We start from the raw sequence: 23,391 nt of genomic DNA, 5'->3' as shown, positions 1-23,391 counted from the left end.
TTTAAAATATCGATATGGCAGCAGTGAGTGAATGGAGGATGGGGACAGTTCTGCTGCCAGGAGGACAAGTTAGGGGATTATTCAGTTGTCACGGTGAAGGTTGATGAGTCTGAACTAAGGCAGTAGCAGTGCGGTGAAGGAAGGTGTCAGACAGGAGAGTGAAGCTGGAGCTCAGGAGAAAAGGAGAAAAGGCAACATTAAAACACCCCAAGAAGCAGCCACCTACCTGTCCCCCAAGGAAGCCCAGCTCGCATCTTAGGCCTGGTGCCCATTCTTGCAGTGGGGAAGCAGGCAGCCTCTATTTTCCACCATGGACTACCCACGCCAAGAACTATAGGATTCAGCTCATCTGAATCAAAATAGTTCAAGGGCAGTGCAGTTCTGGAGTTTAATGTTAACACATATCTCTGTTGACTGAATTAAAAATGTATAGTAAGACATATGTTCAAATGCGTTCTCTGTGTGAGGCATTGTGCTGGGCTGGAGAGGAGGGAAGGAAGTAAGGGGAAAGTGGATATATATATCAGTAGTATGTGGCTCCTGCCCTGAAGTTGCTCAAAATCTTGTAGGCAAGACAGAAACGTACGCAGCCAATCATAATATAAGGCAGATTGTCACATGTGCTTCAAAAGCATTGTACACATGCTTGATCTTGGCCAGAGGTGGAGATGGCTACAAAAGAAGTATAAATAATATGCCCTGGTTGCTCATAGAACTGAGTGATTAATTCTGACCACAGGCTTGGAAAGTCTTGCTTTGCATAAGAGGGGACGTTTGAACAGGATCTGGAGGATGAGAGGGATCTTGATGGGTGAAGAGTGGGATCCTAAGCAGAAGGAACGGCAAAGTCAAGTCATGCTTTCAGGGTATAAAAAGTCCCAAAAGGATTAATAAATTGGGACTTGCCTAAAATAAATCCACCATCAAGCTGGAAATAGAAGCTCAGGAGTTCTAGGTTGTGGTATTTTAGTCTGAACCTTAATTGAAATCTTATTACCCTTTCATTACCTTGGAGAAAACGATTTGAACTCCTGGGGGAAATAATGCTATGTAAACAGAAGGTACTGAAATAAATAGGTGTATTTGTGTACAAAAGTCTGTTGAAATCCTAATAATAATTGTTGACTGACATATACAACACCAAGTGCAAAGCATTGCATTCAGCCCGCTTAAACCCCCTCTGGGACTCCTCTCTTGCGACTGTTCGTGAGGAGAATTGCTGAAAAATCTCTGGGCCAACTGTATTTCTCCATCTCAACCTTCTTTCTCTTGCAGGTCAACAATGAACGGCTCTATCTACCTCTGAAATTGGGACAAGGTAAAATAAACATCTTTTCCTTTGGCTTCCATGTGGTCGTGGAAACTGATTTTGGCCTGAAGATCGTGTATGACTGGAAGACCTTCCTGTCAATCACAGTCCCCCGGAGCATGCAGAATAGCACCTATGGCCTATGTGGCCGCTATAACGGCAACGCTGACGATGACCTGGAGATGCCCATGGGGCTGCTTGCATCTAGTGTCAGTGAGTTTGGGCAGAGCTGGGTGAAGAGGGACATCTTCTGCCAGGTTGGCTGTGGGGACCGCTGTCTTTCCTGTGCCAAGGTTGAAGGGTTCTCCAAGGTCCAGCAGCTGTGTAGCCTGATCCCCAACCAGAACGCTGGCTTCGCCAAGTGTCACAGCAAAGTCAACCCCACCTTCTTCTACAAGAACTGCCTTTTTGACTCTTGCATCGATGCGGGTGCGGTGCAGACTGCCTGTAGCTGGCTACAGAACTACGCCAGCACCTGCCAGACTCAGGGGATCGCAGTGACCGGCTGGCGGAATTACACGTCCTGCTGTGAGTTCTTCCGGTTATCTCTCCTTATTCTTCATTGGTGAGGGAGGCCAGGCTTTCAACTCCAAGGAAGTCAGAGCAGTTGGGAGAGTAGTTTAAGGATATGCACTTTGAAACTGGGTTTGCTATCCGATACAAGAAATTTAAACTCCCAGAGCCTCTATTTCCTTGTCTATAAAATGGGCTAATATCAGTTATTTCATATGTTACTCTGCGGATGAAATAAGATCCTGTGTATAAAGCATGAGACATTGATGGTTCAGTGATAAAAATCTTGCCTTCCACGTGGGAGACCAGGTTTCTGTTCCCAGCCAGTGCACGTCACGCATGGCCACAGCCTACCAGGGGTGGCTTGTGTGCTGCTGTTATGCCAAACAGGTTTCAGAGGAACTTCTAGACTAAGACAGACCAGGAAGAATGGCCTGGTGATATACTTCTGAAAATCTGCCAGTGAAAGCCCTATGGATCACAACCAAGCAGTGCTTTGTTCGGTTGTGCATGGGGTCGCCAACTTGATGGCGGCTAACAACAAAAACGACATGTAAAGCACAGAGCACTGTACATGGCATTTGAACTCAGCTAGTGCACAATCGGAAACCCTGGTGGCATAGCGGTTAAGAGTTCAGCTGCCAACCAAAAGGTTAGCAGTTCCAATCTACCGGGCACTCCTTGGAAACCCTATGGGGGCAGTTCTACTCTGTCCCATAGGGTTGCTATGAGTCAGAAGCGACGGCAACGAGTTTGGCTTTTGAGGTTTTAGTGCACAATAAAATGTTAACAAGAGACTAATGAAGGAAGAGTATGTTAGTTACTTAGTTCTGGACTCTCATGGGCCCATCGTTGTGCTGATATTATATGCTTTCCCCACGTGTGTTGTTCAATTTGATTCATATATTATATATATATAATGCATCAGTCTTTGTGCTTATGGGAAAACAGAATGTTAAGAGCTTTAGAAAAGGAGTCAGAGCTCCTGCACTCTAGCCTGGGCTCTGTCTTAAGGGTCTGTGTGACCTTGGACTGATCCACTTTTCCTCCCCGGTTCTCAGTTTCCCCCTCCGGAGAGAAGCGATAATGCTGCCTACACCATTTATGTTACAGAAACTTTAGGAGGATCGAATTAGGTAATTGAAAGCCTAGCACACTCTATGCATGCTAAGTGGTATTGTTGTTACATAAATGGCTTGCTCTGAGCCAAGGCCCGTGCTAAACACTTTATCAAAATTATCACATTTATTCTTCTCAAGAACCCAATTAGTCAGGGAGAAACAGACTCATTGGAGCTAAGTAACTTGCCTAAGGTCTCAGAGGCAAAGTCAGTATTGGACCTTCTAACCTCAAAGCCCGTGTTGTTAACCCATAACTACACTGGTGTCCTGGAATATATTGGAATAATTTGCCCCCATTTAGCACATCAGAATAGGAAAGTTTCAGAGAGAAACCACTGCTGGTCTTTGGCCAACCTGCCTTGGTCTATTTTCCCGTCTCCATTTCATTAACTATAGCAGATTTCTTTTCGAAGGCCTGTTTTTATAAAAAGGCTACAAATTGATGCTGAATGCACAGAGCTCTAAATAAGTGATTCAGCAGGGCTCCCGGAGAATAAACTCCCTTTTCATCCTGGAAAGGGAGCTTTCGGTAAAAAACCAGAAAGCGTGTTATGGTTTAATGCTCACAGTTAGTTCACGTTCTACATGATTGGATTCAGGTAGATTGGCGGGGAGGGTGTTGCGGGAGGGGCGGGGGAGAGATACCAACACTGGTTCATCCAGTCCCAGTCTCTGAGCCAGGGGCTGGGAGGGTGATGCCAGCAGGGGTGACTGTCCAGATTCATTGGCCTCTGCTGATTTCAGTAAAATAAACAAGCCCATACAGAAGTCGGAATCGACTTGGTGGCAATGGGTTGGATACAAAAGTCAGGGCCTGGATAAAGCCCCAGAGCCTCTCTGGATTCATTGGGGTCAGCACAGCAGGGCTAGAAAGCATGCCTTACTCTAAATCAGAAACCCAGGCCCTGTACCCAGAGGCCTAAAAATGGTGCAGGATGGGGAAACAGCTTTGTAAAGGGAGACTTGAGCCCTACTACAGGGACTTCATTCTTTTTACCTATAACCATGGGGCTGTACTGCTCTCACAGGTGGCTGGGATTGGGGGGTGGGGGTGGGGCAGACCTCGGGTACGCCAAAACCATTGCTTCTATCTGCAGTGTACAGAGAAGCGCATAGGTGAGAATCATTTTGTAGAGGGGGCTGGTGAGAGACCAGAAGGAGCTCTTACCTCAAATCATGGGTCTCAACTTTGGTCACTCATGGAAAAGAAAGGGAATGAGTTAGCAGGCCCCATAGCCTGACCTCTGAGGAAAAAGGTCCTCCCACATCTATAGAACTTGGATAGGAAGAAGGGATATGAAGACATTTTTTCCTGTCTTACTGTCCCCTTTACCAGAAACCCTTCTCCCCGCCACCTCAAATTTCTATTCAGACGTTGGTCCCCCCCGCCCCCCAGTCTACATGGACTACACTAGTAATGGACAGCTCTGTCCATTGCTCTCAGAGCCCAGCCATCCTCCCTCATCCTCCGCCTTGGTTTCCTGTCTGTCATAGACCAGATGCATCCCACAAGTCCTAGGCTGATGCATCACAGCGAGTAGGTGATCTAGAATTGTTTCCTTCCCGAGGAGGTTTAGACCTTCCCCTACCTTGGCATTTCAGGACAGGGCCAAAGATACAAAAGAGACAGCACCTGAGGAAATGGTAGTCATGACTGGAAAAAAGTAAAGGTAAAATAACCAAAAAGTACATACGCTTTAAAGACGGCATGTGAGTGAGGATGGGTGACGGGACACAGTTGGAGGCGGCTTAGTTTTCCATCTTGGAGTTTAGAAGCAGAAAAGAGCTGTGGGAGACTGAGTCCTAGTCCAGCCATTCAGCTGGAAAGATTGGTGAACACAGAAAGCCTGACTTTGAATATGGTTGTCTGTAATTGTACCTGATGTGACTTTAACCTCTGAGAATTGAGGGCAAGACTAACAGCCTCTCTCCTATTCTCTCAAGAACTAATGCAATTTAACATTCACAGGTCCAAATATAAAAAAATGGTCCTTTTGGGAGAAAGGGGGTTAAACCAGATTTGCCCTTTAAATTTGTGCTTTACTGGTAACAAGGTAGAATGCTGATGCTTTTCAATGATATTGGCTGTTCCTATCAGTGGGATAATTTATTACTCAATTACCTTATTTGTAAATGCATCAGAAATCCTCTTAACCCAAGTTGAATAAATAGGCTTAGAGGAGGAAGGGGAAGCAAATTGTCTTAATTACTGACTCTGCCTTAAGACTCATTCAGCTGAGTCCGTCATTCTTCCAGTCCCTTAATGGGGGACTTGAAGTACTAGATGGTGAGAGTGCAGTAAGTGGAAATAATAAATAAATAGCAGGCATTTCCCTCTTACTATGTGCTAGGCACTATTGTAGTGTGGTAAATAGGCCATCTCATTTATTCCTCACCGTGACCCTGTAAAGCAGATATTATTTATAGTCCCATTTTATAGATGAGGAAACTGAAGTTCAGAGAACTTAAGTGGCTTTCCCAGCGACACTCAATTGGTAAATAGCCCCAGAAACAGATGCTGCCCCAATGGGCAATACTGCCTCCCTAGCCTTGGTCAGGCCAGGGGGCCCCAGGGAGCTGGGGAGCCCCATCCTGATGCCGCAGAGGGGATACGGCTCTGAGGATCAGTCTTGGGAGGTGTCTTCCAGCCTAGTAGGGCCACTTGAGAATTGAAATGTGGCAATGTTTCATAAACCAGGCCACCCAGAGCCCGACCTGTGGTAAGTGGGCAGTCAAGGTCGGTCATTGTGGTCGTTGTCCCATTTCTTTTTATCAGAGGCAGCTTTTGCTACTTCAGAGTCCTGGGTCCAAAGTCCGGTAATTAAGGTTTTTCTTACCAGTTTCTCTGAAACTCCAAAAATGTTTGTTGGATAACTTAAACTAAATTTAGACTACTACTACAACTACTACTATTATTAGTAGAAAAACCATCATGGGAGTACCAAGCACTGTACTGGAAAATTTACACATTGCATCTTATTGTATCCTAACAACTACTTGATTAGGGAGATACTGTTAGCCCCATTGTATAGATGAGGAAACTGAGGTTTACAGAGGGTAAGTAACCTGTCCAGGGTGATAACTGCTGCCAGGGCTCAAACCCAGGGCAGTGTAAGTCCAAAGCTCTTGTCCATTCTATTGCAGTACGTTACTCTTCAAGGCGACTCATTCACCTCCTCTCTGCGTGGGGCACAAGTGTTCTCAGTCCACTGGCCACAGCAAGATTCTCATTGGTGACCACAGGAGAAATGCAGGGTGGAGCCCTATCACCACGCCACAGCTCTCTGTACTTCACCTGGGAGATGAGCAGGCAGAAAACCAGTATCAGGGATTTAAAGTTTGCATGATTCAAGTGTTTATTTACCAACTGCCGTGTTCTCAGTACTGTGTTGGCTGCCGTGGACGCCATGAAAGGATCAGAAGTGGAAAAATAGTTTTACTCTAGTCCAGGAAATAGGGGCAACATACCTGAAACCACAACTAACCCAAAACCAAATCTTGCGCGTTGTGAGGTGAGCATCACGCACACATAAAAATGAATGATCCAACAGTACAAAAGCAATAATTTGGAGCTAAATGGAAGAAACATTGTCATGAAAAATCCATGGGCAGAAAAGTGTGTATATTATGCTGCCATTTATGTAAAAAAAAAGTGGAGAATGAGATACACGTCACATGTGCCAGTACCTTAAGCTCACCCCACAACATGCATGTCCACGTCAGTTAGGCATTTCACTTGACAGTCTCCCGGCGCCCACCCCGCTCATCCCTGCCTTTAGGTCCTCACTCGTATTGTTCTTCTTCATTCCTCCCTTCTGAATCCTCTAAGCCTATCCAATTCCCCATTCTTCAACCCCAGCTAGAGTCTCACCTTACCCTTAAAACTTTCCCTCTATGCCAGTGCCAGCTCATCTTTACCCCAGAACTTCTACAGGACCTTTTTGTAAACCACTCATTTATGATCAGTGGGCCCCTGAGCCCCATGGCTTCTGAGGATCTCAACAAACAAGGCTGAGAAGAAGGCAAATGTTATGTGAGGAGCCTCCAGCAAACTCCATCTGCTCATCGGTCCATTGTTTAAGCAGTCATAAGTCAGACACAGGCTTTCCATAAACAGAAAAAAAAAAAAAAGTTGCAGTCAAGTGGATTATGACTCATGTGTATCAGAGTGTGACCCCATGTGTGTCAGAGTAGGACTGCTCCACAGGGTTTGCAATGGCTGATTTTAGAAGTAGATTGCCAGGCTTTTCTTCCAAGATATCTCTGGGTGAACTCCAACCACCAACTTTTAGGTTTGAAGCCAAGCTTGTTAACCTTGCAATATCTAGGGACTCGTCTATCACAAGCAGGGAGGGTAGTAATTAGGAAAGGTGGGAGATACCCCTACACACACACACAGGTGAGCGCATGTGCGCGCGCGCACACACACACACACACACACACACACACACACACACCCCTGTATCTCCCTAAGTGGGCCAGCAGTGGCCAGGAGAAAATCGTTTACAGTGACTTGTGACTGTGCAAGTCTTGATTTGTCTCTTCTGTTCCAGCTGTCACCTGCCCTCCCAACAGCCATTACGAGAGCTGTGTGAGTGTCTGTCAGCCCCGCTGTGCCGCCATCCGCCTGAAGAGCGACTGCAACCATTACTGTGTGGAGGGCTGTCAGTGTGACGTGGGCTACGTCCTGAACGGCAAGAGCTGCATCCTGCCCCACAACTGCGGCTGCTACTCAGACGGCAAATACTATGAGGTACGCGAGGCAAGCCCTACCTCTCCTCCTTGCCAATCACCATGTTTCTCTCCAATGCAGAGAGGTGGGCAGGGGCAAGGAAGACAAGTCAGATTGGATGAGGTGCTTGCTCACCGCATACCAGATTTGGAAAAGCCTGGGCCTGGCCTTCCTCCCTCCCCGGCATCTGCAAGGTCTCAAGACACCTGCCTGTCCTCATTCACATTGTGCCATCTCTCTGCCATGCCTTTCTCTAGGGTCTTTGTTGTTAGCTGCTGTCGAGTTGGCTCCCAACTCATGGCAACCCCATGCACATGGGGATGAAACACTGCCCATTCCTGTGCCATCCTCAAGATCGGTTGCAGATCAAATGGTTGTGATCCATAGCATTTTCATTGGCTGATTGCCAGGCATTTCTTCCTAGTCCATCTTAGTCTGGAAGCTCCACTGGAACCTGTGCAGCGTCATAGCAACATGCAAGCCTCCACTGACAGACGGGTGGTGCTGTGCATGAGGTGCGTTGGGTGGGAATCAACAGGGTCTCCCACATTGAAGGTGAGAACTCTAACAATGAACCACAACTGCCCTCTTCTGGAGTCTGGGCCCTTCCAATTTCTCCTATGATAAATCCTAGTTGGAAAGCCCCTGATGTGGCTGTAGTTTGGAAATATGGTGGCTGTGAATCTGACATTTTTAGCTGTCTTAGCTGAGGACATTCTTTTCTCTCTCTCGCTCTCTTTTTTATATTTTTATTGTGCTTTAAGCGAAAATTTACAAATCAGGCCAGTCTCTCGTACAAAAATTTACATACACCTTGCTATACACTCCTAATTCTCCTCCCCCTAATGAGATAGCACAATCCTTCTCTCCACTCTCTCTCCTCATGTCCACTCGGGCAGCTTCTGGCCCCCTCTGCCCTCTCGTCTCATCTCCAGACAGGAGATGCCAACATAGTCTCATGTGTTTACTTGACCCAAGAAGCTCAGTCTTCACCAGTATCATTTTCCATCCCATATTCCAATACAATCCCTGTCTGAAGAGTTGGCTTTGGGAATGGTTCCTGTCTTGGGCTAACAGAAGGTCTGGGGACCATGGCCCCCAGGGTCCTTCTAATCCCAGCCTGATCATTAAGTCTGGTCTTTTTACGAGAATTTGGGGTCTGTACCCCACTGCTCTCCTGCTCCCTCAGGGGTTCTCTGTTGTGTTGCTAAGGACATTTTAAAATAATTTTTATTGTGCTTTAAGTGAAAGTTTACAAAGCAAGTCAGTCTCTCATATAAAAACTTATACACCTTGCTACATACTCCCAATTACTCTCCCCTCAATGAGACAGTCTGCTCCCTCCTTCCAATCTCTCTTTTCATGTCCATTTCACCAGCTTCTAACCCCCTCTACCCTCTCATCTCCCCTCCAGACAGGAGATGCCAACATAGTCTCAAGTGTCCACCTGATCCAAGTAGCTCACTCCTCACCAGCATCCCTCTCCAAACCATTGTCCAGCCCAATCCATGTCGGCTTCGGGAATGGTCCCTGTCCTAGGCCAACAGTAGGTCTGGGGGCCATGACCACTGGGGTCCTTCTAGTCTCAGTCAGACCACTAAGTCTGGTCTTTTTAGGAGAATTTGGGGTCTGCATTCCACTGTTCTCCTCCTCCCTCAGGGGTTCTCTGTTGTGTTCCCTGTCAGGTCAGTCATCGGTTGTAGCCGGGCACCATCTAGTTCTTCTGGTTTCAGGATGATGAAGTCTCTGGTTCATGTGGCCCTTTCTGTCTTTTGGGCTCTTAATCACCTTGTGTCCTTGGTGTTCTTCATTCTCCTTTGATCCAGGTGGGTTGAGACTCATTGATGCATCTTCGATGGCCGCTTGCTGGCGTTTAAGACCCCAGACACCACTCTTCAAAGTGGGATGCAGAATGTTTTCTTAATAGATTTTATTATGCCAGTTGACTTAGATGTCCCCTGAAACCATGGTCCCCAAACCCCTGCCCCTGCTACACTGACATCTGAAGCATTCAGTTTATTGAGGAAACTTCTTTGCTTTTGGTTTAGTCCAGTTGTGCTGATCTCCCCTGTATTGAGGGTTGTCCTTCCCTTCACCTAAAGTAGTTCTTATCTACTATCTAATAAGCAAATACCGCTCTCCCACCCTCTCTCCCCCCTCATAACCACAAAAGAATGTGTTCTTCTCAGTTTAAACTATTTCTCAAGATCTTATAATAGTAGTCTTATACAATATTTGTCCTTTTGCAACTGACTAATTTCACTCAGCATAATGCCTTCCAGGTTCCTCCATGTTATGAAATGTTTCACAGATGCCTCACTGTTCTTTATCGATGCATAGTATTCCATTGTGTGAATATACCACAATTTATTTAACCATTCATCCGTTGATGGACACCTTGGTCGCTTCCATCTTTTTGCTATTGTAAACAGTGCTGCAATAAACATGGGTGTGCATATATCCGTGTAAAGGCTCTTATTTCTCTAGGATATATTCCAAGGAGTGGGATTGCTGGATCGTATGGTAGTTCTATTTCTAACTTTTTAAGGACGCACCAAATTGATTTCCAAAGTAGTTGTACCATTTTGCATTCCCACCAGCAGTGTATAAGTGTTTCAATCTCTCCACATCCGCTCCAACATGTATTATTTTGTGTTTTTTGGATTAATGCCAGCCTTGTTGGAGTAAGATGGAATCTCGTAGTTTTGATTTGCATTTCTCTAATGGCTAATGATCAAGAGCATTTCCTTATGTATCTGTTAGCTGCCTGAATGTCTTCTTTAGTGAAGTGTTTCTTCATATCCTTTGCCCATTTTTTAATTGGGTTGTTTGTCTTTTTGGGGTTGAGTTTTAGCAGAATCATGTAGATTTTAGAGATCAAGTGCTGGTCAGAGATGCCGTAGCTGAAATTTTTTTCCCAATCTGTAAATAGTCTTTTTACCCTTTTGGTGAAGTCTTGGAAATCCTGGTGGCATAGTGGTTAAGTGCTACGGCTGCTTACCAAAAGTTCAGCAGTCCGAATCCGCCAGGCGCTCCTTGGAAACTCTATGGGGCAGTCCTACTCTGTCCTACAGGGTCGCTATGAGTCGGAATCGACTTGATGGCAGTGGGTTTGGTTTGGTTTTGATTTGGTGAAGTCTTTAGATGAGCATAGGTGGTTGATTTTTAGGAGCTCCCAGTTATCTGGTTTCTCTTTGGCATTTTTACTAATGTTTTGTATTCTGTTTATGCCATGTATTAGGGCTCCTAACGTTGTCCCTATTTTTTCTTCCGTGATATTTATCGTTTTAGACTTTACGTTTAGGTCTTTGATCCATCCGGAGTTAGTTATTGTGCATGGTGCGAGGTATGGGTCCTGTTTCATTTTTTTGCAGATGGCTATCCAGTTATGCCCACACCATTTGTTAAAAAGGCTATCTTTTCCCCAATTAACTGACACTGGGGCTTTGTCAAATATCAGCTGCTCATATGTAGATGGATTTATATCTGGATTCTCAATTCTGTTCCATTGGTCTATGTGTCTGTTGTTGTACCAGTACCAGGCTGTTTTGACTACTACGGCGGTATAATAGGTTCTGAAATCAGGTAGAGTGAGGACTCCCACTTTGTTCTTCTTTTTCAGTAATGCTTTACTTATCTGGGGCTTCTTTCCCTTCCATATGAAGTTGGTGATTTGTTTCTCCATCTCATTAAAAAATGTTGTTGGAATTTAGATTGGAAGTGCATTGTATCTATAGATGGCTTTTGGTAGAAGAGACATTTTTACAATGCTAAGTCTTCCTATCCATGAGCAAGGTATGTTTTTCTACTTATGTAGGTCCCTTTTGATTTCTTGCAGTAGTGCCTCATAGTTTTCTTTGTATAGGTCTTTTACGTCTCTGGTTAGATTTATTCCTAAGTATTTGATCTTCTTGGGAGCTACTGTGAATGGTATTGATTTGGTGATTTCTTCTTTGATGTTCTTTTTGTTGCTGTAGAGGAATACAACTGATTTTTGTATGTTTATCTTGTAACCTGATACTCTGCTGAACTCTTCTATTAGTTTTAGTAGTTTTCTTGAGGACTTCTTAGGGTTTTCTGTGTATAAGATGATGTCATCTGCAAATAGAGATAATTTTACTTCTTCCTTGCCAATCTGGAAGCCCTTTATTTCTTTGTCTAGCCTAATTGCTCTGGCTAGGACCTCTAGCACAATGTTGAATAAGAGTGGTGATAAAGGCCATCCTTGTCTGGTTCCTGTTCTTAAGGGAAATGCTTTCAGGCTCTCTCCATTTAGAGTGATGTTGGCTGTTGGCTTTGTATAAATGCCCTTTATTATGTTGAGGAATTTTCCTTCTATTCCTATTTTGCTGAGAGTTTTTATCCTGAATGGGTGTTGGACTTTGTCAAATGCCTTTTCTACATCAATTGATAAAATCACGTGGTTCTTGTCTCTTGTTTTCCTTATATGGTGGATTACATTAATTGTTTTTCTAACATTAAACCAACCTTGCATACCTGGCGTAAATCCCACTGATTCATGGTGGATTATTTTTTTTGATATGTTGTTGAATTCTATTGGCTAGAATTTTGTTGAGGATTTTTGCATCTATGTTCATAAGGATATAGGTCTGTAATTTTATTTTTTTTGTGCTGTCTTTAGCTGGTTTTGGTATCAGGGATATGCTGGCTTCATAGAATGTGTTTGGGAGTATTCCGTCCTTTTCTATACTCTGAAATACCTTTAGTAGTAGAGGTGTTAACTCTTCTCTGAAAGTTTGTTAGAACTCTGCAGTGAAGCCATCCGGGCCAGGGATTTTTTTTGTTGGGAGTTTTTTTATTTCCTTTTCAATCTCTTCTTTTGTTATGGGTCTATTTAGTTGTTCTACCTCTGTTTGTGTTAGTTTAGGTAGGTAGTGTGTTTCTAGGAATTCATCCATTTCTCCTAGGTTTTCAAATTTGTTGGAGTACAATTTTTCGTAGTAATCTGATATGACTCTTTTAATTTCAGTTGGGTGTGTTGTGATATGGTCCCTCTCATTTCTTATTTGGGTTATTTGTTTCCTTTCCTGTATTTCTTTAGTCAGTCTGGCCAATGTTTTATCCATTTTGTTAATTTTTTTCAGAGAACCAGCTGTTGGCCTTGTTAACTCTTTCAATTGTTTTTCTGTTCTCTAATTCATTTAATTCTGCTCTAATTTGTATTATTTGTTTTCTTCTGGTGCTTTTGTTTCTTTTGTTACTCTGTTTCTATTTGTTCAAGTTGTAGGGACACTTCTTTGATTTTGGCTCTTTCTTCTTTATGTATGTATGCATTTATTGATATAAATTGACCTCTGAGCACTGCTTTCACTGTGTCTCAAAGGTTTTGATAGGAAGTGTTTTCATTCTCGTTGCATTCTATGAGTTTCTTTATTCCCTCCTTAATGTCTTCTATAACCCCATCCTTTTTGAGCAGGGTATTGTTCAGTTTCCAAGTATTGGATTTCTTTTCCCTGGTTTTTCTGTTATTGATTTCCACTTTTATGGCCTTATGGTCTGAGAAGATGCTTTGTAATATTTCAATGTTTTGGACTCTGCAAAGGCTTGTTTTATGACCTAATATGTGATGTATTATAGAGAATGTTCCGTGTGCACTAGAAAAGAAATACTTTGCAGCTGTTGGGTGGAGTGTTCTATAATAGTCTATGAGGTCAAGTTTGTTGATTGTAGAGATTAGATCTTCTGTGTCTCTGTTGAACTTCTTACTGGATGCCCTATCCTTCACTGAAAGTGGTGTGTTGAAGTCTCCTACTATGATTGTGGAGGTGTCTATGTCACTTTTCAATTCTGTAAAAGTTTGTTTTATGTATCTTGCAGCTCTGTCATTGGGTGCATAAATATTTAATATGGTTATATCTTCCTGGTAAATTGTCCCTTTAATCATTATGTAGTGTCCTTCTTTATCCTTTGTGATGGATTTAACTTTAAAGTCTATTTTGTCAGAAATTGATATTGCCACTCCTGCTCTTTTTTGATTGTTGTTTGCTTGGTATATTTTTTTCCATCCTTTGAGTTTTAGTTTGTGTCTCTAAGATGTGTCTCTTGTAGGCAGCATATAGGTGGGTCGTGTTTTTTAATCCAATCTGCAACTCTCTGTCTGTTTATTGGTGCATTTAGTCCATTTACATTCAGCGTAATTATAGATAAGTTATGAGTTTAGTGCTGTCATTTTGATGCCTTTTTTTTGTGTTGTTGACAATTTCATTTTTCCACTTACTTTTTTGTACTGAGATGTTTTTCTTTGTAAATTGTGTAGTCCTCATTTTCATAGTAGTTGAATTTATTTTTGCTGAGTCTTTATGTTTACCTTGGTTTTTATTTTGAAGTATGGAATTGTTAGACCTCTTTGCAGTTACCTTAATATTTACCCCTATTTTTCTAAGTAAAAACCTAACTTGTATTGCCCTATGTTGCCTTGGTTTCCTCTCCATATGGAAGATCTATGCCTCCTGTATTTAGTCCCTCTTTTTTGATTACTGTAATCTTTTACATAATGACATCAATGATTCTCTGTTTTGAGTGTTTTCTTTTTAAATTAACCTTATTTTGCTTTTGTGATTTCCCTATCAGAGTTGATATCAGGATATTCTGTTCTGTGAACTTCCGTTTTGTTGCTCTTTGATATTATTGATTTTCTGGCCAAAGAATTTCCTTTAGTAATTCTTGTTACTTTGGTCTGGTTTTTGGAAATTCCCTAAGCTTGTGTTTTTCTATAAACGTCTTAATTTCACCTTTATATTTGAGAGAAAGTTTTGCTGGATATATGATTCTTGGCTGGCAGTTTTTCTCCTTCAGTGCTCTATATATGTCATCCCTTTGCCTTCTTGCCTGCATGGTTTCTGCCGAGTAGTCTGAACTTATTCTTATTGATTCTCCTTTGTAGGTGACTTTTCTTTTATCCCTGGCTGCTTTTAAAATTTTCTCTTTATCTTTGGCTTGGGCAAGTTTGGTGATATATGTCTTGGTGATTTTCTTTTGGTATCTATCTTGTATGGGGTTCGATGAGCATCTTGGATAGATATCCTTTCATCTTTCACGATGCCAGGGAAGTTTCCTGCCAACAGTTCTTCAACTATTCTCTCTGTATTTTCTGTTACTCCTCCCTGTTCTGGAACTTCAATAACACGCAAGTTATTCTTCTTGATAGAGGCTAAGGACATTCTTAACCAGAAAACATGGAGCTCGAGGCTGGGAAAAGCAGCCTTTCCTCTCTTGGCTGTTGAAGTGAAAGTCAGCTAAGGCTGCCATCTCTGCATCTGCCATTTGTCACTTGGCATTGTCCCCAGAGTTCTGTCTGGATAGCTTAGTGATGTGCCCTCCTATCCTGCACTTTGGTTCCCACACTAGGGGGGCTCAAACTCAGCTGGTGAAGACACCCTTTGTAGATGCCTCTCCAATAAAACATATTCGCTCACTGTATCATTTCACTTTTGGACTTTGTAATGTTTATGTGCCATGCTAAACTAGAAAAGGTCTTTCTAGAAAAGGTATTTAGTCCGTGGTTCTGACTCAAGCCCATTGTCTGTTTAAATGACATCAAAGCCCGATGTTGCTGAGTAGACAGCTAACAACCACGATATTAAGCATCTATTATTTGCAAATCACTGTGCTGGTGGTATTGAGGGGGAATGAAAGAGCAGTTTTCCTGCCTTAAGGAACTTAAAAATCTATTCAGGAGAGAGGAAACAAACAAACAAACAACACATGCAGTTCAAAGAACAAGAGAACATTTACAAAATAACATATCAACAAGTGAAAAAAATGCCCTACGGAACGAATCGATTTTAAATGAAAGAAGAATGGAAGTATTTCAAAAGTCTAATTGAAATATCTGAAATGGAAATAAACTAGGCAAAAATAAATATATTTTTTTGTAAAGATTCATTGACTTGTTCAGGAACAACAAAGTTGCCTTTACTTGAAGGATAAATAAAAGAAAATGAATGTGGAAGTTACCCTCAATTTCATTTTCAGTGGAAAGTGTATTTAAATTTTATAAGAAAGACAGGGAGGAAGCAGAGTAAAATAGTGGAACTAATCAAAGAAGACTTCTTGGAAGAGGTGGGTTTTGGAGTCAGCTCTTAATCATTGATCATTTGAGAGGAAAGGCAGAGCACGTAGGAAAAAGTAAGTTCAGTGTTCTCACAACCTGGGAGAAGAGATAACCAGGCTCAAAAATGAAAAAGCACTCATTTTGACTCAGCTCTCCTGCCCTGAGACTTATCAAAATGTATCCATCTATCAAATGTGACATCCACCCCCCATCAAGAATCCTGCGTGTCAGTGTGGTACAAACCCATAATGAGACCTGAGTTTGATCCTGGCTGTACATCCTTTTCTTTGAAATATAGGTAATAATACCACTTGGTAGGGTTGTTGTATAAATTATCTATGCCAAGTACCCACCTTAGTAGCCAGCGCTTAGTAGTTCCGCAATAATGGATAGCTGCTATCGTTCTGAAAATGGTTTGTGCTGAACTACTAACCTAAAGGTTCATGGTTTGAACTCACTGAGTGGCGCTGCGGAAGAAAGGCCTGGAGATGTGCTTCTGAAAATATTACAGCCAAGAAAACCTCATGGAATTGACTCAGTGGCAATGTTATTTTTTTTTTATTATTGTTGTTTGTAGTTGTTATTCTATTGAGAAACATTTGGTTAAAAAACAAATCCAGGCGTGTTAATGAAATGATGCATATAAAGGCCCTTGGAACTCTCAGGAAAGGCACTCTCAGCAGCTATTAGTACTGTAAACATTGTTATTCTGTTTTCATCAGAAAGTCAGTGGGGTCTGACAACAGCTTATATCTGCAAAGCAGGAAACTCACAGAACAAATAACCCACATCTACTTGCCACAGTTTAAACAAGCTTGGGGCCTTGTTTACACAACAAATTTCTTTGAAAAGAAAGAGAGAAGTATCTAGCCATTAGCACATAGGGTAATCACCCAGCTGCCAGTGTTACATCTAATTAAGGTAAAGAAAGCAGCATCGGGCCATTCACTTTACTATGAAGCTAGTTTCATGATCAAGTTCTCCTGTGAGGTGAGTCATTTATCCTTGATCATATCCACATCTGCCAGGTTATTTTTCTCTTTCCACCAATGTAATGTCTGACTTCTTATCAGAGAAAGACCAGACCATCCACTCAATTATTCTGTAAATCTGATAAGAGGAATGAAGTCAATTTGTAAGGCTGCTGGCACCCAAAATATTTTATAGGTCTAGAAAGAGAGAAGCCTTGGTTCCAGGAACCACTTCACTTTGGGAAGAAGGAATCAGCCATGGCATCTGGAAGTGAAATGGGCTAAGGAAACTTCTTCTGGAAGATCTTATCTCTTTACCCTTATATATGAGTCATATCTGTATTTGATATCCAGGGTTTTGAAAAGGCTGTAGTTAAAACAGACAACAGTGACCAGATGGGAGCAATAAACTTTTTTTGTGCCATTAAAACACCTTTTCCAGATAGCGGGTTTTGGTAAACTGAATTAATGCAGTGAATGTTCACATCCCTAAAACACAGTATCCTTGATAGGACTGCACCCCAGCTGGACCATCGTGGCCAATTTCCAACATTTGCCTGAAATGTTTGGTCTAGAGCAAGTGAAAGATCAAGAGAATAAAATAAGCTCCACCAAGTAGAACTGTGTCTACGGTTTATTGTCCACCTGAGAAGGTATAGAAAATACAGCTTCCACTAATTGAGGATAGGTGTCCCTGGGTAGTGCTAATGGTTACGGTCCTGGACTGCTAACTGGAAATCTGGCAGTTCTGGTACACCCAGAGGCACCTTGGAAGAAAGTCCTGGCAATCTACTTCCAAAAAAATCAGCAATTGAAAAGCCTATGGAGCACAGTTCTACTTTGACACACATGGGGTCACTATGAACCAGAAATCAACTTGACAGCAACTGAAATTGAGGATATAATATGTTCTAAGTATTTTTTATTGTTACTCCACCATATGAAAGAGGACAAAAGGTTATTCTTCTATAATAATGAGAGCAGCTGGGGGCATTGGTGGCTCAGTGGTAGAATTCTCACCTTCCACGCGGGAGACCTGTGTTCGATTCCTGGCCAATGCACCTTAAGCGCAGCCTCTGCCGATCTGTCAGTGGAGGCTTGCATGCTGCTATGATGCTGAACAGGTTTCAGCGGAGCTTCCAGACTAAGATGGTTTAGGAAGAAAGGCTTGGCAACCTACTTCTGAAAATCAGCCAGTGAAAATCCTATGAATTGCAAGGATCCGATCCCACTGCATGGGATCCCCCAGAAGTTGGGGGCCTACTTGATGGTAGCTAACAACGACAATTTATCGAGTGCCTACACTATTCCAGGAAATGTGCTTTATACATTTTATTTAAATTAATCTCCGCGACTGCCCTGAAAGACATTATTAATCTCCAATTTATAGATGGGGAAACTGACACTCTGGGAGGTTAAGTAACACTCCTTAAGATCACCCCATTTGGGTGGCAGGGCTGGGATTGAAACCCGGCGGGTCGGCTGCCCCTAAAGCTTCCCTTTAGGAGAACCTCACCACTCTCCAGACCTCTTGCACTCAGGACATAGAGAAATGAATGTATTTACAACAGAAGTAAATAAGATGTAGATTTGATACAAGGAAAAATTTGGAATGGTGAGTATTGTGAGATGTCAAAATGGTTCATTATTAGAGTTAGGCTATCACTTTGTTTGGAAAAACTTAAGATCTGAGGTGCCCGTTTGTCTTCATGAGGGAATTTAAATTTAATCCTTGAAGTGGAGCTGGTACTTGGAGCTGGTATGAGTCCTTGGTAAAAATGCCCCACCAAATGTTTTTCTTCTTTACCTGGTTCCTCTACCAGCTCACGTTCAGGTTGGCTGTGATTAGCTCTACAACCCAGCCATGAAGATTCCCGAGTCCTTCCTTGACTGAAACCAGTAAGTCGAAATTGTTTATTGTTTGGCACCCGAGCTGCACGTAACTGATGTCACTTCTGCACGGAAGCGGCCTCCCTACCGCTCCCTGTTGCAGATTCCAGCCTCATTAAAGATAAGCTAGCCCAGCCTAGCAAAGGGTCCAGATGGACTGGGCTTTGGGCCCCCAGCCCTGACCACGGCCTGAGTTTAACGCAAACCGGCGCCTCTCTTCCAGCCCAAGCAGCTGTTCTGGAACAGCGACTGCACGCGGCGCTGCCGCTGTTTCCGCCGCAACCTGATCCAGTGCGACCCGCGCCAGTGCAAGTCGGAGGAGGAGTGCGCCCTGCGCAACGGCGTGCGCGGCTGCTTCAGCACCAAGGCCTCCTACTGCTTGGCGGCCGGCGGCGGCGTCTTCCGCACCTTCGATGGCGCCTTCCTCCGCTTTCCCGCCAACTGCGCCTTCGTGCTGTCCACCATCTGCCAGAAACTGCCCGACATCTCTTTTCAGCTCATCATCAACTTCGACAAGTGGTCGTCCCCCAACCTCACCATCATTTCTCCCGTCTACTTCTACATTAACGAGGAGCAGATCCTCATCAACGACCGGAACACGGTCAAGGTAACGAGCCTGGGGTTGATTCTGCCCCTACCAGGCCTGAGGCTGAAGACAGTGCCCAGATCGAGGGCTGGTTAGCAGACTGCATCGCGACTCTCCCAGATAACCACGTTTATTGTAACAGGCTGTTTCGTCAGATGTACCACACACCAAACCAAAAGCCAAATCCGTTGCTGTCCCATCAATTCTGACTCATAGCGACCCTATAGGACAGAGCAGAATTGTCCCGTAGGATTTCCAAGGTGTGGCTGTTGGATTCGAACTGCTGATCTTTTGGTTAGCAGCTGAGATCTTAACCAGTGTGCCACCAGGGCTCTGTACCGTACACAAGTGATCATGTTTTAAAGAAGGAAAGTATAAAAATTCTACAAGAGTAGGAATGGCCCCGTTTAGCCCTTGGTGATGGTCTGGAATGCCTTGCAGGGAACTTGGGAAGTGTCAGGCTGTAATTAGAAGGGAGCCCTGGTGGCGCGCTGGTTGACAGTTTGGCCGCTAACCAAAAGGTTGGCATTTTGAATTCACCAGCCACTCCTTGGAAACCCTATGGGGCAGTTCTACTCTGCCCTGTAGGGTCGCTATGAGTCAGAATTGATTTGATGGCAAAGGGTGTGGTTTTATTTGGGTTTTTCATGGTAAAAATGGTAAAGAAGCTTTTACTCTGGGTTCATTTCCAAAAAGCATCTCCTTTGTCCATGTTTTTAAGAACCTTTAAAATTATTCCCAGTTCTCCCCACATGTATCAAAGGCCTCCCCCTTCATACTCTGCCATCCTGTCTTACTGTGTTTACCTTTCTGTCAGGTAAGAGAACACAAGAATTTGCCTGTAAATGAAGGCCCCATAATATCATACCAAGTGAAAGAAAATGAGAGGTTGAATATGGTGACTTTCTCTTAGATCTGCTGTTCCATAGGTCTGTTGCCTGGCTTCTTGTGAATCTTGTTGCTGTTGTTAGTTGCCGTCAAGTTGGGTCTGACTCATGGTGACCCCACGTACAACAGAATGAAATGTCGCTCAGTCCTGCACCATTTCCACCATTTTTGGTGTGCTCAAGTCTGCTGTTGGAGCCACTGGGTATTTTGAGCGCCTTCCAACTTTTTTTTCCAACTTAGGGCTCATCTTCTAGTGCTATATTGGGCAATATTCTGTTGTGATCCCAGGGTTTAGTTGGCTTATTTTTGGAAGTAGATCACCAGGTGCCTTTCTTCCTAGTTTGTCTTAGTCTGGAGGCTCCACTGAAACGTGTCCACCATGGGTGACCCTGCTGGTATTTAAAATACTGGTGGCCTAGCTTCCAGCGTCACAGCAACACAGAAGCCACCACAGTCCATCAAACTGACAGATGGGTGGTGGTTGTGCATCTTAGAGTTGTACATAAAAAAGGTGAATCCCCACTCCCACTTCACCACTGCCCATAACTAATATGGCTCTTGGACTTGGGTTCCTTCCACCCCTTCCATTTAAGAAGATCATCTGCTCTGCAGTGCTATGGGCAGTGACTCCGAGCTCTTGAGCTAAAGCAGGCCGCTCAGAGCAGGTAGGATGGAACCTGGCCCCAGTGCTGTGAGCACAGCTAGGGAGGGCCGGGAGAATACGGACATACCCATAAACATTTTTGGGGATTGAATATTTTTGTGTATGGCTGTTTTCTGCCATTGGCTCAGATAATCAGGCACTGAATGTGTGCTTGAAGAATCATCAAATAGCTTAGTGTCCAGTGTTAGGCAACAGATTGGCAGAATTTTGCAAATTTAAAAGGAAGAGTCTGGATTTCAATACTGATTTTCTAATTTCAGTGAAAGCTGCTGTTATTTTTGACATTACACTTCCTTTTCAATTGGCCCACATAGACACAACCCAACGGGCCTGGGATACAGGAAGGAGCTCGACCGTGAAATGCCCGCTTGGGAGGGCAAAGCCGACATTGTTGCTGAATTACATACCCTAAGCGAACCAAAACAGTAAACAAAATTGTATTTTTCCCCAAAAAGCCTTCTCCTTTTTTTGAAGAAACAGAAGTTACTAATAACCTGAAAAAAAAAATCTATTTTCGAAGTATTAGGGAAACCACATTATATTCGTTCCCAAGAGCTAAGGAAAAAAAAATGTTATAAAGCAGGAAAATGACAAATGCAGAAAATACTGTGTCTATAGGACCTCGGGGGGAGGGGACTCTGGTTTGAACATTTTAAGCAAGAAAGCAGTAAACTCGGCATGGATCCCGAGATTCATCTTAACTGTGCTAGACTCCTTAGTGCAGGATTGGGGGTTCATTTTTGGTAATTGGTTTATGTTGGGGAAGGTTTTACCCAGAAATCCTGTCATTCATTATGGGTTATACTTTTCTACTGTTAACTCTCAAGCTTCTGGCACCCATCCTCCCTCCATATTTTGCTTCCTTTGGGGGAACTGGAACCCCTGGTGGCATAGTGGTTAAGTGCTATGACCACTAACCAAGAGGGCAGCAGTTCGAATCCACCAGGCACTTCTTGGGAACTCTGTGGGGCAGTTCTACTCTGTCCTATAGGGTCACATGAGTCAGAACCTACTCGACGGCAGTGGGTTTTTTTTTTTTTTTTGGTTTTGGGGGCACTGTGGACAGAAAGACAAGTGAATACCCTTACACGTAGGGCAAGGGTCAACAGACCACAGCCTACAGCCAGGCTTGCTGGCTGCCTGTTGTTGTATGTAAAGCTTTACGGGAGGACAGCCACACTCGTTTATTTTCATATTATCTGTGGCTGTTTTTACAAGGACAGAGTTGAGTAGTAGGCGCAGAGATCAAACGGCCCGCAAAGCCTAAAATATCTACTTGGGACCTTCACAGAAAAAAGTTCACTGACCCCCTCCTCTAGAGTAATTTACTTGCTGTTTTTCTTTCTTCCCCCTCCAATAGGTGAATGGCACACAAGTGAATGTGCCTTTTATAACTGGCTTGGCAACCAAAATCTACAGCAGCGAGGGGTTTCTGGTGATTGACACCAGCCCTGACATCCAGATCTATTACAATGGCTTCAATGTCATTAAAATCAGCATTAGTGAGAGGCTGCAGAACAAAGTGTGTGGCCTCTGTGGCAACTTCAACGGGGACTTGACTGATGACTACGTGACCTTGCGGGGGAAGCCAGTGGTGAGCAGCGTGGTGCTGGCCCAGAGCTGGAAAACCAATGGCATGCAGAAGAGGTGAGGGTGTCCACGTCGTTGACGCCACTAGGCTGGGTGGCCCAAATCGTACCAGTGTGTGGGAGGTGTTAATGAGTAATGCACCCTTCCTCCCCACAAAGAGCTGAGCCAAAGGTCTTCGGAGTTTTGATGATACAAATCGGTACATCAGAGGCTCCAGTAATTTCTTAAATTGCAGAGGAAGGAACTGGGCTTGGACGACATGACTCTAAACCTTCATGTTACCCAGCCCTCAGCAAAACAGAAGCCTGTGCCCAGGGTTAGAATGCTGAAGCCTTGACCAGCTGCCCCCCCCCGGAACGTAGGCTCCCCTGCTGGGAGTAGGATGAAGAATTAACTCAGGAGAAGAAGGGCTACCCTTTACTCCTTAGTACTGGGTCTATTTGGGTGTCCTTTGCTCTTACTGAAGGCTTGACTGTGGTTGTGGAGGTAGACATTGGTGGAAATTGGGGGAAGCCTTTTTAAACACAGAAGTCGTGGAGGTTATTATCAGGCCCATCTTTGGCCAGTGATGAGAGAATAAACTAAATCAGTTATCCCAAAGGTTTTTAATTTAGTGCCCTTCTAGGCCTAGGAATTTACGTTAATACTTTTCTGGCTCTGTGGTTTTGCTTCTCCTTCCTGGTATTCCTTTGTTTGTACAGTGAGTCGATCCCCTTGTACGTCAACAGGCCAAACGTCAGCCGAATACCCAGATGTGGAAATGATGCTCTAAACCTCCTTTGACCCTTCTGCAAGTGTACACTGAATAAATTCGACACCCTGTGAATTATGGGACCCGGAGCTGGAAAGAACCTTGGGCAATATCAAGTCCAAATCTTCCTTTTTAGAGATAAAACTAAGCCAGAGCAGTGAACTGTTTCCATGAGGAGGTCCAGCAAGTGGCAAAGCCAGGACTAAATTCCAGGGCTCATAATATGATGCTTTCTCCAAAATGCCGCTCGTTTAGGCTCATAGTTCAAAAAAAGACAACTTTGGATACTTAAACTGTTCTAG

At 43.6% G+C, this 23,391-nt stretch overlaps 1 protein-coding gene across 1 annotated transcript in view; it reads left to right on the top strand.

Moving 5' to 3' along the window:
- TECTA (tectorin alpha) overlaps positions 1–23,391 on the top strand; it is a 101,839-nt gene that overhangs the window by 60,537 nt on the left and 17,911 nt on the right. The window contains exons 11-14 of the mRNA XM_064268940.1: positions 1,276–1,837; positions 7,497–7,696; positions 18,834–19,217; positions 22,109–22,395. Coding sequence (XP_064125010.1) covers positions 1,276–1,837; positions 7,497–7,696; positions 18,834–19,217; positions 22,109–22,395 — 1,433 coding nt within the window. The remainder of the gene's footprint in view (positions 1–1,275; positions 1,838–7,496; positions 7,697–18,833; positions 19,218–22,108; positions 22,396–23,391) is intronic.

This window comes from Loxodonta africana, chromosome 15 (genome assembly GCF_030014295.1).
Source record: "Loxodonta africana isolate mLoxAfr1 chromosome 15, mLoxAfr1.hap2, whole genome shotgun sequence".
Classification (NCBI taxonomy): domain Eukaryota; kingdom Metazoa; phylum Chordata; class Mammalia; order Proboscidea; family Elephantidae; genus Loxodonta; species Loxodonta africana.
Note: the sequence above shows the minus strand (reverse complement) of the source record. Positions and strands in the feature narration are given on the sequence as shown.